At 40.6% G+C, this 14,815-nt stretch overlaps 2 protein-coding genes across 2 annotated transcripts in view; one reads left to right on the top strand and one right to left on the bottom strand.

Moving 5' to 3' along the window:
• Positions 1-5,480, bottom strand: part of kif16bb (kinesin family member 16Bb) — a gene marked incomplete at its 3' end in the record, with an annotated part of 30,129 nt that extends 24,649 nt beyond the window's left edge. Inside the window, exons 1-9 of the mRNA XM_083774908.1 lie at positions 5,354-5,480; positions 5,122-5,235; positions 4,659-4,775; positions 3,691-3,788; positions 2,501-2,616; positions 2,242-2,384; positions 1,601-1,769; positions 485-613; positions 27-205 (exon numbers count right to left, since the gene is read on the bottom strand). Of these exons, the coding sequence (XP_083631034.1) occupies positions 27-205; positions 485-613; positions 1,601-1,769; positions 2,242-2,384; positions 2,501-2,616; positions 3,691-3,788; positions 4,659-4,775; positions 5,122-5,235; positions 5,354-5,446 (1,158 nt within the window). The 5' untranslated portion in view covers positions 5,447-5,480. The remainder of the gene's footprint in view (positions 1-26; positions 206-484; positions 614-1,600; positions 1,770-2,241; positions 2,385-2,500; positions 2,617-3,690; positions 3,789-4,658; positions 4,776-5,121; positions 5,236-5,353) is intronic.
• A 2,816-nt stretch (positions 5,481-8,296) lies between these two features.
• Positions 8,297-14,552, top strand: mad2l1bp (MAD2L1 binding protein). Its single transcript, XM_083775280.1, has 6 exons — positions 8,297-8,660; positions 9,778-10,017; positions 10,421-10,615; positions 11,937-12,185; positions 12,910-13,175; positions 13,798-14,552. The coding sequence occupies exons 1-6, from the start codon at positions 8,396-8,398 to the stop codon at positions 14,317-14,319; spliced, it is 1,737 nt and encodes a 578-aa protein (XP_083631406.1). The 5' UTR covers positions 8,297-8,395; the 3' UTR covers positions 14,320-14,552.
• Positions 14,553-14,815: the final 263 nt, after the last annotated feature.

Below are 14,815 nucleotides of genomic sequence, written 5' to 3'. Positions count from 1 at the left end.
ATTATTCCTTTGTGGGATGTGCGCACCTTGTTGTCGGCTCTCTCTAGCAGTCCTCGGAGTTTGACGATCTCCGCCTGCAGATCTCTGATTACCGTGATGGTTTTGTCTTCGTTCACCACAGGCGAGTTTACGATGTCCTTAGCTCTGCTGGCATAGCGCAAAGTGCTCAGGGTCTCACTGTAGTTCACATCAGCAGGAGAAATGGCTGCACGCACACATCAAATAGCACACACACAGTTAATTTTATGAATATTTTTGTATACATACATAACACTTTTAACATGGTATAATTCTTAAACATCTATTCCTATTTTCGAGACACCGACCTTTGTGTGTTGTAAACAGCAAAATCCTTGTTACTTAACTTTATCCATTGGTATGCGATTGTACAAATGTAACCAAATTGGCCCATAAGGGTCCATTTAGTTACATTTGAGTTAATTGAATACTCATGATGTTAAGTGTTTAATTCAGATGTACATACTTGCTATCATAATAGTTTTGGCGTTTCCACCCAGACTGTCTTTCAGGAGCCATGTCAGAACAGAGTCTCTGTAGGGGATGAAGATCAATTTCTTCTTCTTCTTCGTCTCTTGGCCCTCACTGAGATCGGCTGGGAGGTCACAGAGAGCGAAATTCTGACTCAGGATAGGGCATAATTTGACTCATGCATGTTATTCATCATTCGACATTGTGTGTGGCAAAATAAAGTGTTACTTGATTAGCATGATCAATCGCCATGTGTGCACGCGTCGAAATATGAGAACAGATGGGCACATTTTTAGGAACCCTAAGAGGGTATGATCAGTAGGCTGCCCTGAAGAGATGATTGACATTGAGTTTGATGTTTGCTTGAATTTTCGACTTGGCCAGACGGCAGCCTGGCCTCGCCTAATTGTGAATCCAATAGGCCTACACTACAGGGTCAGTTAGTCAACCTTTTGCAAAGGGTATAATGTTATGGTATTAATTTATTTATTTGGCCAGTATGGTAGATTTATTTATTTTCGGGAGGTGCAGAACAATTTCATCAACAGATTGTCAGCTGTAGTCTGTTTGGACTTTTAACACCTAGTCAGGACAAGGCCTTATACAGTAAGTGACCAACCCTGTTTTTTGGGCAGAATAATCTGGTTGACATGCTTTGACTACTAAAATACTGTATGGGGGCAGCAGTGTTCCTGGGATGATTCTCCCCCCGCCGCCAGTAACGCCTGCTTGGTAGAAATTACAAGTTGGCTGCCCCTAAGAGACTATTAGAGTTTTAGGTCAAAAAGGTCAAACATCAAAGTAAAAACCGAGACACAGAAGAGTTGTTGGTTTTTTTTATATATATAACTTTATTTATAAGATTTTAAATTTTTGTAGACTCTGAAACAATTTTAATGAAGACTTTTAATGCAGGCACACCAGGAAACTTGAAAAGTAGCCCCAAATGCTAACTGTTGTTTTGCAAGTGCCCGAGTGTTTACACAGTCTACTAAATAAGTGTTCTTGCCCAGAATTTTAATTGTTATCCACTCCGCGGGTTGACTAGCTATGTAATATACATGAAAAGGTAGTGTCATGGTGCATGATTCATGCTGTAACCTCCATTTACCCAGAGCTGAGATCACGCTACCCAGGGTGACCAGGGATTTATTTATGTTGGCACCTTCCTTAAGCCTGGCGCCTGTGGTGCGGGTGGCATCAGCTCTCTCGCTGCCTGCCAGGTCTACCAGGTGGATTTTACTCAGCATCTCACATGGCAGCTCTGCGTGGAATTGAGCCTGTGGCGTGGATAACATTAGAGATCTTGGTTTGGTTCAAAAGAGGCAATGTCACAGAGGAGCACTTTGCAATATAGTTAAGTATCAAAACAACAGTGCTACTTGGGATGTAAAAAAAATGATATGGCTTTGAAGATGGTACTTCTCGCAAAGCAAAAATGCATCAAATAGATAAACAACAAAGTGAAAAAAGAGCTCCTCAGGGCAGATGATATAAAGTTTGCACTTTGCAGTAAAACTTTTCTACATGTTTACTACAACCTTACTGCAATATGAGGCATCAGTATGAATATCATATGAAATGGGTATCATGACTAATTAGCCCAATTCTTCTTTCCACCACTTGCCGAATATAAAGGGTTTTTGAAGTTTGAATGTTGTGAGCTTGTAGATCGTTTATTTGCAGTGTACGACGCCATCATACAACGACATGAACCAGGCGATACAGAATGGATGCATGCGTGCTGTTCACCTGTGTGAAGTTTATGGTGAAGATGGCATGTGAGCGGCTGCTGACGTCATTCATGGCTGTGCTGGCCGTGGTACGGTTGCTGTTGCCTGCAGTCATCAGTTCCTCTACATCACGGTAGTCATGTACACGGTGCTTGGACAGGCCTGGACACATTGTGTTTTGATGGTTTATGCCGACTCTTCACGAAACACTCAATGATGTCTTAGAAGTTTACTTAGCCAAAAAGGTATGAACTGAATAAGAAACCCGTCTTACTTACGCTCCACATAAGGTCCGTCCTGGGGATGCTCTCTCACTTTTAACCCTCCACAATCTGTTGGTTTGGATCTCCTGATGAGAAGGTCCTGCACACGTTCATTGTAGATCTCCAGGTAGCTGAAAAGTATTCAACATAATGTATTGGAATTACGGAATAAAGGTTTTATCACTATATAAAATAGTGAAGCCAAAAATAAAGCTACAATCCAGGACTTCTTTGAATAAAACATTTTCAAAACTGTAGAGTATGGTACGAGAACTGATGATGGTATGAGATAAATATGAAGAAAAAACAAATGGCCTTAATTAAACTGTTTTTGGAGAAACCTGAAACTGCATAATAAGACTGGGGCATTGAAAATAGATGAAATGTATGTGAAACCCATATGAATACAGCACAGTTCGTGATTACATCAAATGAATCTCCATCTGTTTGAGTTCATCATTCACAGGAATCTGTGGATTAAAGTTGATATATATCGGCCCAGTATGTTGAGAATCAATCAGACAACCCCATCAAAGCAAGTGAAGCATAAGTCCCACTGAGTGATGCAAATGGGTGCAATCAGCATGGCAACCATTTTTGTTGACAACCCTGTACACGTAACCATTTAAGTTCTATATCCATCCATCTATAAACGCACTGAATCTGTGCGAGTATGTGTGTGCGTGCGTGCCAGAACTCAGGAGACATGTTGAATGGTTCACTGTCAGACCTAAAGACCTAATTTCTGGTAAGGTAAACAGCTATGGCTCCAGAAATGTGTGACTAGGGGTGCTACGGGGTGCTGGCTATTACCACCATCCCTGAAGGTAAATTCATACCTGCAATTTGTCCTCTGAATTTAACCTATGATAATTAGGAGCAGTGGGTGAGCGCCCTCTTACCACCTTAGCAATTGTGCAGGGATTGAGTGAACTGGAATTATAATTTTGTACTCTCTTTTCTAGCCAACACTGCATGTGACGTTGAGACATTTGATTTCTCTCTCCACTGACTTACATTAATTGCTAATGCCAAAAAGAATGCTGCTGTCCTATTCCAAAATAAATAGATTAGCTTTAATATTTAGATGGCACATGTGGTTGCCTGACTTGCCTCATAATTTCAAGACAGATTCCCAAATGTGTGCCTTCCTAAAGAAAACCTGGAACATAAACTCATGTACTGTATCTGTGACAAGCCCTTACCTGACTTCTGCACGAAATGACACAGCATCACTCTCGTTTCTCTGTGACGTTTTACTGAACAATCCTTCACATATACGTGGGATTAAGCCTTTATCCCCCTGGTACAGAAAAAGAGAGAACAGTATGTACACAAAATAATTCTGTCAATATATTTTGAAAGGACAACAGCATTTTGCTCCTGCTGTATTCTCTTAATGGGGTGTCTTTGACTATTTCTGTGACCAAAAGGTGGTACATGCAAACTAAAGCCTGCTGAACAACACAAACATCATCTGATGCAGGGTTACTGAAGCGTGAAAGTAATTCCACTCCGATTTGTGTGCCTTCTTGTTTTAATTACAACATAACAGATAGTATTTATTAAGAGCTGTATAATTATCCAGGATGTTGACAGCAGCTCTGCTGATGACCTTGCATGTGTCCTGGTAGACATAGACAAGCAGATAATCTCATCAGCCATATAGCCAATTCTGATGCTGTGCAAGGTAATACAATAAAGGTGGGCATAGCTTCCATCATCATATTTTCTGATTTGTGTAGAGACTAGAGACGCACAGCATAAGACAGTGATTCTGAAATCACTGACCCAGAATGCCTTTAGGCTGTATAACATATGCCTTTCTTGTATGTTCTAGTTGTATTTATTGTACATGTAATAATAACTTTCAATCATTTAGCTAGTGGTTCTCCCAGTTGAGAACCACTAGCTGAAGAGTAGGTACAGCTGCTGAGTTGTTGCCATAAAAGATGGGTGTGTGTACTTCTAGGTGTTCACTGGGTGAATAGTTCAGGGACCGATACTGTACACTGTGCACATGGGCGATCGTGACTGTCAAATTAGAATGCAAGACAGCATTAGACTATTCTAAGCACATGGTATGAGGATGTTTGAAGAAACAGAACAGAAAAGGGACGTCAGTATAATTACACATCTCACATAGAACGTGGAATATGAAAGGAGGCCTTACTTCATTTCCCATCATAGTGTAGGATTTTCCAGTGCCTGTCTGGCCATAGGCAAAAACACAGGCATTGAAACCTTCAAAGGCTGCTTTAAGCACGTCGACACCTAAATCTTGAAAGATCTGATGGTAGAGGGAAGTGAGATTGAACGTTTGTTCAAGTAAGGGAAATGTAGTTTAAGTCATCAAACTGATAAGTAAAGGGAGAACAGTGGTGCAGATATGTCCTTACTGTACTTCCAATTATTTTACTATAACTCTTCCATCAATGAAAGTCCTATTTAGGTCAGAATTTAGCATGTCTCGTCTGTCTGGCATCTAAACACAAGTTCAGTATAGTGTTAATTTGAATGAATACTGAGAATTTTACTGTTACATTATCATTTCAATCCAAGTCACATCAACTCCTGAATATAAGTCAGTCTCTCTAGACAGTTAAGACAAATGGGATATTAGGGTTTTTGATTACCTTTTCCTGGGATGCAAAATTAGGGCTTCCTCCAGCTGAATCATAAGCCATATCAAAAGAGAAGGTCTTCTCACCTTCATTAGATACATCCCCTCGTGTACCATTAGATAGAATCTAGATTCATTCAAATAAAACATGCACAAATCCTTTCAATTTCAATCAAAAAGCCTCAGTTTCAGTGTAACCTGCCTAGTCAAAGCCTATATATTCTTTCCAGTATGACATAGCCTACCTTTTTATTCAGAATGGTGGTTGTGTTCCCCTTCATGTGGACAATCACTTTAGAAGATAACTGTCTCTCTCTATGGAAGCATGATGTGCACATTAAAACATATAATTTCTAGTAGGCAATATCATAATAATGAGACTAAGTCACTGTCTGAGCTCTGATTCATTTAATGTGAATTTAACTCAGAGGGTACACCAATAGATTATATGTAACATAATTAACGCTCAGAGTCAGGACGATTTAATGAAACTGTCATTCAAGACAACTCAACTGTACCTTTTATCCAAGGGTCGAACTCGGACTGCCACTCGCACGGAAGCCATAATTATCTGGTCAAAATAAACCAGAGAATAACCTACCTACCAGTGCGTTCACCAACTATGCAATAATATTAATGGGGTTTATTATGAACTGAACAAACTGCAACTATTAGTCTGCTAATTTTCTATGACGCTCATCCTATGTGCTCACTGCTCATCACACGTTCTACTAACTAATCAACTTGATGATAACCCCACCTGTGTTATTTGCTGTTCTTTATTATCTCGTGCGCAACACAACCTCGCCACTAGATGACACTATAAGTATGAGATATGTGTATTGGGCCTCATGAGCCAACCGTTCTTAAGAAGTTCTTAAGAGGAAATTTGTTCTTAGACCCACTTAGGAAGTTTTTAAGACGGTTTTGGGATCCCTCAATGTTTTCTTAGCTGTGATTTGTATTTTGTATTTTTGTTCGTAGGTAAGAAGTAAGAACAGAATCTACGCACACTGTGGAGGGTGCCTTTTTTGTTATAAAAAATAAACAAAAAAGAATAGAAAAAAAAAAAATATTTTCAGATGGGGGTCTGCAGAATGTATGTCAATTTTTTTTTGAGAACCACTGCTTTAGAGTTTTCAACTGGCCTGAAAATTACAATCCAACCCAAACAGACCAGAGTTGAAGCACCATACCCACCCCATAACCCTTACCCCACATCATTTCCAATACTTCTGCTCCAGAGAAAAATAATTGTACTTTTACTCCACTACAATTAATTGAAAACTTTGGTTACTATAGTTACCACTCTGGGCGCTTTGGCTATGACAATATTCCCTCCAAATATCTCAGAGACTCTGCCATCTCTATAGCTCCAATCATCACCCACATAATAAACCTCTCCATCAAACAGGGAAAGGTCCCCCAAGATTTCAAACTGGCCAAAGTAACCCCCCTGCATGCACAAGAAAGGGAGCAAATTAGACCCCGGCAACTAACTATCGTACATGAACAGGTTGAAAAGTATCTTGCCACGAAAAAATTTATGTATGAATTCCAATCTGGCTTCAGAACATCCCACTCCACTGACACATGCCTCTATTTGAGCGACCACATCAAACACGAGGTGCTGGCAAATACTGCGGCATGGTCATGCTGGACCCCCCCCCCCCCCCCCCCCAGTAATCTGTGGCGTGCCACAAGGAAGCATACTAGGACCTTTACTGTAATATATGTAAACGACATGACATCAGCTTGTGACTGCAATTTGTTCCTGTTCGCAGATGACTCAGCACTGCTGGTCTCGGACAGGAACAAACTGTAGATTGAAAAGGCCCTCAGCTCTGAATTTGGTAGAATCTGCACCTGGCTCGCTGATAACAAACTATCTTTACTGAAAAACTGAATCCATTCTATTTGGATCAAATAGTAATCTCAGCTAGGCAGATGGCTTCTTGGTTAGAATGGGTGACAATATTATCACACGAAAAGATGAAATTACCTAGGTTCCATCCTGGAGGCAAATCTCGGTGATAAAATGGCCACCAACGTAATCAAAAAGGTCAACCAAAGAACAAGATTCCTATACAGGATCTCCTCACTGGTCAACAAAAACACCTTGAAGACCCTAACAGGAGCCCTCGTACAAGATTTATTCGACTACGTTTGCACCTCCTGGTACCACAGCACCTCTAAGGCCCTTAAAACAAGGACTTCCCAAAACAAACTGGTCAGGCCACTACTTCAGGCCTCACTCCCCGAACCCACCTCACCCCTGCCCACTTTGACAGGCTGGAATGGCTTAGGGTTGACGAGTACAGCACCTTGCAAAGGGTCTGGTCCACAAGATTCGCTACACCATAAAGATACCCTGTCTAAATACTTCCTTAATGTCACACACCCACAACACCAGAGGGAGAGTTCAACAAACCATGTGCAACCCAGATCCGGCACAAACAAGGGATTAAATTAATTTCGCTCCTATGCCACCAAAATGTGAAACGCCCTACAAACAGTCATTAAGACATGCAAATCCCTTGACTCCTTCAAAACTGCTCTCAAAGGGCACCTACGGCTGCAATTCGAAACTGGCCCCCGTAAAATCTGAATCCCCCACCCACCCGTTTCCCCTCACTGTATATGTTTCTTTTCCCTTTTGACCTCTTATGATGATTTATTTTTTACTAGTTATATAGTTGTGTATATTCGTACGTCTCTAAATGTTTTGATGAATTGAAAATGGTGGGCCCTATTGTAAACAAGTGTAATGCTTTATGGTGTCGTCCACTCACTGTTAACAATTTTTTTATTGAGTTGTACTTGAAAATTGAAATGTACTGTAATTCTGCAAACTGTTAATAAATCAATCAATCAATCAAAAACTTCGTAGATTTTGATCATTATTAAAAGAACATACATTAAGCACTTCAAGCTTATTTAAACTTTGGCTATTTTCAAAAGATTTCATACATTTTATGATTTTAGAGTAGGCTAGAGTTAGACAGTCACATAATAGGACATTCTAATGACTACTTTTGCTTTTGGTATTTTACTCCATAGTGATTGGCCAGAGAGTAAAAAAATCAGCAACTGCTCGGTCGACGACCGCAGATCGCAGCCCAGTTTCCCATGATGCATCACGACTCGCAGTCGCACCCCCGGTCACTTTCAAAATGATGGAAGGAGAAGACGGAATAAACACGAAACGCAGAACAGCAGAGGATTTTAATAACGCTGCTGCTGTTGTTGTTGTTGACAATAAAACTGCTGGTTCCGACAGCACCAAAATGTGTCTCTCACCAGAGGAAGATGGCGGAACAGTTACCGGTTCGATAACTTTAGACCAGACACGTTTACAACAACAGTCTTCAGTGGAAACTACAGGACAGCCACAGCTCTCAGTGCAGGAAGACATCGTGTCCTCGAATGATGACAATGTTTCATCAGAGAATAATCAACTAGATTCAGAACGACTTGTTAAGAGCAGCATCACGGAAGACAAAGAAGAGAACACCACCATCACCATGTCTTCTACAGCTACTGCTGGTGGTGGTAAGTAGTTTAGCCTTTAGCGACCTTAATAGCTCACGTTAAGCTAAAGCAGTCCTGCAGGTTTTTGTTTGTTCTCTGGGGACCCCAATCTAGTCTAGTGAATCTATAGAATTCTCTATGTACTGTAAAAACAGTACAATTTGCTTCCAGTCTTAAACTGTACACTCTCAATTTGGTCCTATTAGACTACATCTATTCTGTGTACAGTTAAAGTTTTCGGTTGTTAATGTTGTTGACACTAAAGGCTAAGATTTTTATATTTTGACTAAACAGACTAAACAATTTCAGATGATTAAAATAGGATATTAACTAAAATAGGAAATTAAAAGTATGTCTGACTCAGACTGGACGAATATGGATCATAATACATATGGACCTGGGAATTACTGCAGTTATGTCCAGATTACTGTCCAGATTTAGCTCAGATCAGAACCTAGTAGTAGTAGTCCAGATAGTATGGAGATCTCAGCTCTATCAGTATCACTCAGATGAACTGAATATGGAAACAAGCCATAGTGCGTTCTTGGGTTATAAATCCTATTAGCAGACCTTTATTGAACAGTACTTTCCTGTGCTTTTTTCTGGAAACTGTTAAAGTATTCAATCAATCAATCAAAACCAAAAGCGGGGTAGAGAGAGTCTAGCCCAGGGATGTCAAACTCAAATACACCGTGGGCCAAAATAAAGAAAATTGGTACAAGTCGAGGGCCGGACTGTGTTTCAACACACGGGCCATTTTTGGGGAGAGGGTTATAGCTGAAAGTTGATCACAAGTTGACATACTTTCTCTGCTGATCAATAGTGAAGAGAAGACATGCTTGCGCCCTCAATACATGACAATGCACTCGCAGTGCATTGTGGGACTTGTAGTATTATGGTGGTCCGTGCAATATACCAGAGGGCCAGTTCTAATACTAATTAAATATCATCCCGCGGGCCAAAGATAATTCATTCACGGGCCTGATTTGGCCCCCAGGCCTTGAGTTTGACATATATGGTCTAGCCCATTTGACCCCCAAACAATAACCAATCAATGACACATATTGATAATAACCCGGACATCAACAGGCAAGCATGTTGTTGTTAATAAACTTGTTTACCGACATCTTTTCTACAGATGACTCTCAACAAGACGATGGCCTCTGTCCTAAGGGTTACCGAACACTTACTGGTGTGGTGACATTGGAGCAGACTACCTTGTGCCAATCTTCAGAAACTACAGGACAACTTTCAACGCAGGAAGCCATCATGTCTCCTATTGATGATGATGTTTCATCAGAGAATCAACTAAATTCAGAAAAACGTATCATGGCAGGCAAAGAGAACACCACCGTGCCTTCTACAACCATAGATGGCGGTAAGTAGCTAACGTTAAGCTACTGCAGTTATATTATTTCAAGGACCCCCAAATTCGTATTATTTTTGAGGGGCACTAACTACTAGGCCCAGGGCAGTAACTTGCTCCTCCAACGGCTGGCTTTTTTGGCAATGTGTTTTTTACTGGTTAAATAAAATAAAATGACATAGATAGATGGCACACGAACCCCCCTCCTAGGAATGTCTTAAGGGGCTCATAACATGAAACAACTGTTTATTCCAGGTTATGCTTCAATTGGCAGCCAAGTCTATGGACTTTTCAGTTTTAATGCTTGTCTTATTCATACTCCCCCAAAAATAAACAGGCCCCCACTTGTGATGTCATGTGGCAGCCAAGTCTTAGCTTTAAGCAGCAGTGATGTGAACTGACATATTTTCTACAGATGACGGTCCACAAGAGGATGGCATCTGTCTGAACGACTCCCGGACCATTTCCGGTTCAGTAACTTTAGACCTGGCTATCTCATGCCAATCTTCAGTGGAAACTACAGTACAGCTCTCAATGCAGGAAGTTATCGTGTCTAATGATGAAGAGCAACTTGAGAACACCTCCATGCCTTCTACAACCACAGATAGTGGTAAGTAGCTATTGTTAACTAAGCTAATGCTGTTAATATTATCCTGTTGACCAGTGGATGGATTCCCCAAAGTTTTAAGGACTATTTGATTAGACACTGGGGACCCCAATCTTGTGAATCTACATGAAATCCTCAATATTAATTTAACTCTGAGGCCCCTTTTCCACCAAAATAACTTCTATTCTATAACTCCTGCATCTTCCAAACTGAATACGGACATGCCCACTTTGGTTCCCACTTCAGGGCGAGAAGAAGAAATCGGTCCAAATTTTAGGGATTTGGAGGGGGAAAAAAGAACGGAACCGGTTCAACACCGGTGAAAAAGGGGCCTCACAATTCCATTTGGTTCCATTTGTACACTCGGAGAGTTTCAGACCCAAAAGGGTCCATTTAGTTACTATTTATGAAAAGGAAGTAGCCTAACATCTTTCTATTCGGTACAGTTGAAGTTGAAGAAAATCAGAGCTGTTAGTTAGGCAAAGGTTGTGTGTTCTGATGTGTTAAACCAGAACTTGATCAGACAGAGGGAGACCTATTTTATCAACACAATAACCAGTGCTGGGTAGAAAAACCTTAACACGCTGATGATAGACGCATCAATGTTAGAGCAATAACCCTGGCAATGCCAGGGCAAGCTGCCTGTTGTTGTTAAACTTACGGTAGGTCACATAATTCCCAATTAATACTTCGGTAGACTCGATGCGAATGAAGTTGGGATTCTTGCATACAGTGAAATCTATGGTGTTAATTATACTCATAACGTGGAGTCTGCACGCACTGTTCCTTTGGGCATAGAGGCGCACAGAGACAGACAAAGTCCCCACACAGTGACAGAACTCCATGTTCACGGCATGCACACACAGACAGTATATTCTGTAGGCTATACACTGCAGTGTTTTTATGTGTTTCCTTAAGCAATTGATTAATGTACTCGTCCTCATTTCGACCAGGGCTTCGGTCTCCTCTTTCGACCACATCTATCCACGGTAACGGGACATCTTTGCGCTGCGTAAAATATGCCTTCTCCGTCTCTGACTGTGTTTAGCTCCTCACCAGCCACATTGTTTGCTTCATTTCTTTTATTTGCTGCGGATTGCATTCCCACCTGCACCTAATCATAATCAAGTGCGAATGGAAGTGAAGCGAAACCCCCGTTTTTGGTCGGAGTAGAATGCAGTTCTTTGATGCATTAGGATTCGAATGACGCTTCACACCTGCCAAACGAAGTGTACTTTCCGACAATGTGCAGCAGGATTCGTTTTAATCGCAGTAAAGCTTTCTGGTGTGAAGGTCACCTTATTTACTGACATGTTTTCTACAGATGATGCTCAAAAGGCTGATGGTCTCTGTCTGAAGGATTTCCAAACACTTTCCGGTCCAGTAAATTCAGACCAGACAATCTCATGCCAATCTTCAGTAGAAACTACAGGACAACTCCCAATGCAGGAAGTCATCATGTCTTCTAATGATGAAGATGTCTCATCAGAGAATCAACTAAATTCAGAGCAACTCATTAGGAGCATCATGGAAGACAAAGAGAACAGTGTGCCTTCTACTTCTACAACCACAGGTGGTGAATTATCCTGTTGTGTAGAAAAGTTATTCCCAATCCCAACCTTTATAATTTCCAAGGGCCCTACTATTTGTTACAGTTTTAAAGGTAAATGTTTATCCTTACTATCAAAAGTTCAACACCTATTCTATAAAGTTCAGGTTGGTTGTGTAGTCTGGACAGATATGCATGGATTAAAGTCAAAGACGCTTATATATTTGCTATTTTCAGTTATTAGTTATATTTAAGATGGAATAGTAATTGAAGTGTTCAAACTAGCAATAGAATAGATTTGATTCATGAGTATTTTAAGTGGTCAAACTAGCTGTAGAATGCATGTTACAAAATTACCCTCATAATCTCAGATATTTCATCAAAGAAAAAACAAAAAAAACAATTTCTTCAACTGGAATGTGGAGCATAGGTTTAGAAAGATTCAACATAATTATTGTGCTAGTTGTTGCGGAAACCGGCTTCAGTTTAACAAATGACAGATTGGGACTTGGCCTAAGCCTAACAACAGTTTTCAGTCATGAGATTTTATTTTGCTTTAAACCATGACACATACGTCCCCAAAATCAGTGCAAATCGGTGTTGGGTTTCTGTTGTGACATCATCACCAAAGACCAATCAGAGGGAGTATTTAATCCACACAAAAGCCAACGCATTGATTAACACTAACTATACCATGCAAGCTCCTTGTTGTGAATAAAAGTATTTTTGACTGACATCCTTTCGGCAGATGACGTTCAACAAAATGAAAGCCCCTGCCTGAAGGGTCCGGAGGTCCCCGTTGTGACTCCCACTAAGCATGGTGATGATGCTGAAATGGTGAAAAGAGCACAGGAGGAGGGTTGTGTATATGTGGTCTTCCCTGGTACTGTGACTCAGGAGGGCTGCCGTCGATTTGTTCACGAGATCCTTAAATGTATCCTCTACCAGAGACAGCAGCTGCCCATGACCTATGACCAGCTGAAGCATTCTCAGAAAAGTCAAGCTTCAAAGCAGGTGAAATCAGTTGCCTCTTAACTTAAAACTCGTAAAGCCTGTATTATGACTTATTTTCTTGTATAATAATTTCTTGATAATCTTGAAGCGTTTATTTCGTTTTTTTAATTCGTATATTTTTAATATATCAAGGAACCGACGTGATAAACTTTGAATAGATTATTTTATAATCAACTAAAACAATTAGTCTGATTAACCACAGAGAAGCGCAATTTCATACACCATCAATGGTGTCAAAGTGAAAATAGCTGATCTACCATCTCACGTGTCACATGATGATGTGTTGGAATTATTATTGGACGAAAATATTAAAATTTCAGTATACTTTCCCACACACTTACTTTAGTCAAGCATTAGTTATTACTTTATAATCAACTAAATCAATTACAGTAGTTTGTTTGCACCCCTACATTAACAATCATTATTTATTTATTTTGCTGAACGGAAATTTGTTTTCCCTGGGATCCGCACGTAATTCCGACAGAGCATTAGTCTGACATGCGTTCCGCATGTCGGACATGCGCTGCTCCCGCGCTTGCGGTTATGGTTAGGTTTGGAGGTAGGTTGTCTGACCAATGACTAGTCTGAACTAAGTACTGCACCCGTTTTCCCTACCTTCTAGAATAAGGAGGTGGCAAGCTGGAGACCAGTGCATTCGGCAGACATGGGCAGGAGGAAGAGTGAGCGGAGCCTGCAGGAGCTGGACATGTTGCTAGAGCAGCTGGAAGTGCTGTTTTCCCTCAGCCTGGTGCCCCGTGTACTTCTGCTACTAGGTGGCTCTGTTGTCCTGCCCAAAGAACTGTATGAGATAAACATGGAGGCACTGGTATTGTCTTCTGGAGACAAGAGCCTGCGGGTGTCGTCATGCTTAAGGCAACTCTTTCACGCACTTTTTGTCACTGATCTTTTGTCTGATACTGCACCTGTGCGTCTGCTGGCCACCACAGTCTTGGTTCTGGCTCACAGGGAATGTGGTGTTGGCTGGTTCCGGCCTAAACTCGGCTTTAAAATGCCAACTCGGGTAAAAAGGCATATTATTGTCCTGTCTACTGATACCTGTAGGGACATCCAAACTGAGAGGTCAGACTGGAAAGAGTATGTTTGGTTTCAGGCCCCTATAGCAATCAAGGGCTTCAACTCATGATGAGCAAAGCAGGGGGATTACAGTGATCGGATTCTTGTAACAATTTTTACTTGGGCGTTGTGATTTCTGGACTTTTTGAATTGTATATTTTAATTATGGGTAATTTTATTTTTTTAGTAATAATCCTCATTGCAATCATTTGTTTCAAATGTACTGTCAAGAGAATACTAGTACTGTCTTTCAATTTTCCTCGAATGCTTCTGAAGCGCGAGTATAATTTGTGCTCCTGAAAGGTCTGTAATGTTTTTAATGTGTGTGTGTGTGTGTGTGTGTGTGTACTGTATATGTGTGTATATATATATATATATATATCGGCATGTACTGTATATAACCAACTAAGCTCAACTGTTTTAGTGAGAACATGTTTTATAACGTGCAGTCTTTCAAAATGCTATTATTGCAATGTTTTTGTGTTGCATTAAATAAACAGTCGGCGTGAATTTATCCACATTTATATACCAACATAATATAAGATGTAATGTACAAGCAATCACTG

The sequence above is a fragment of the Protomyctophum parallelum genome (assembly GCF_964188405.1).
Source record: "Protomyctophum parallelum genome assembly, chromosome: 10".
Lineage (NCBI taxonomy): Eukaryota > Metazoa > Chordata > Actinopteri > Myctophiformes > Myctophidae > Protomyctophum > Protomyctophum parallelum.
This window is presented reverse-complemented; position numbering and strand designations above follow the sequence as displayed.

What these genes read in the sequence shown, in the direction of transcription:
- mad2l1bp (XM_083775280.1), top strand. Translation starts at nt 8,396, where the DNA reads ATGTGTCTCTCACCAGAGGAAGATGGCGGAACAGTTACCGGTTCGATA. An exon ending in TACAGCTACTGCTGGTGGTG is followed by an intron (nt 8,661 to 9,777) that starts GTAAGTAGTTTA and finishes TCTTTTCTACAG; the next exon opens with ATGACTCTCAACAAGACGAT. An exon ending in TTCTACAACCACAGATAGTG is followed by an intron (nt 10,616 to 11,936) that starts GTAAGTAGCTAT and finishes TGTTTTCTACAG; the next exon opens with ATGATGCTCAAAAGGCTGAT.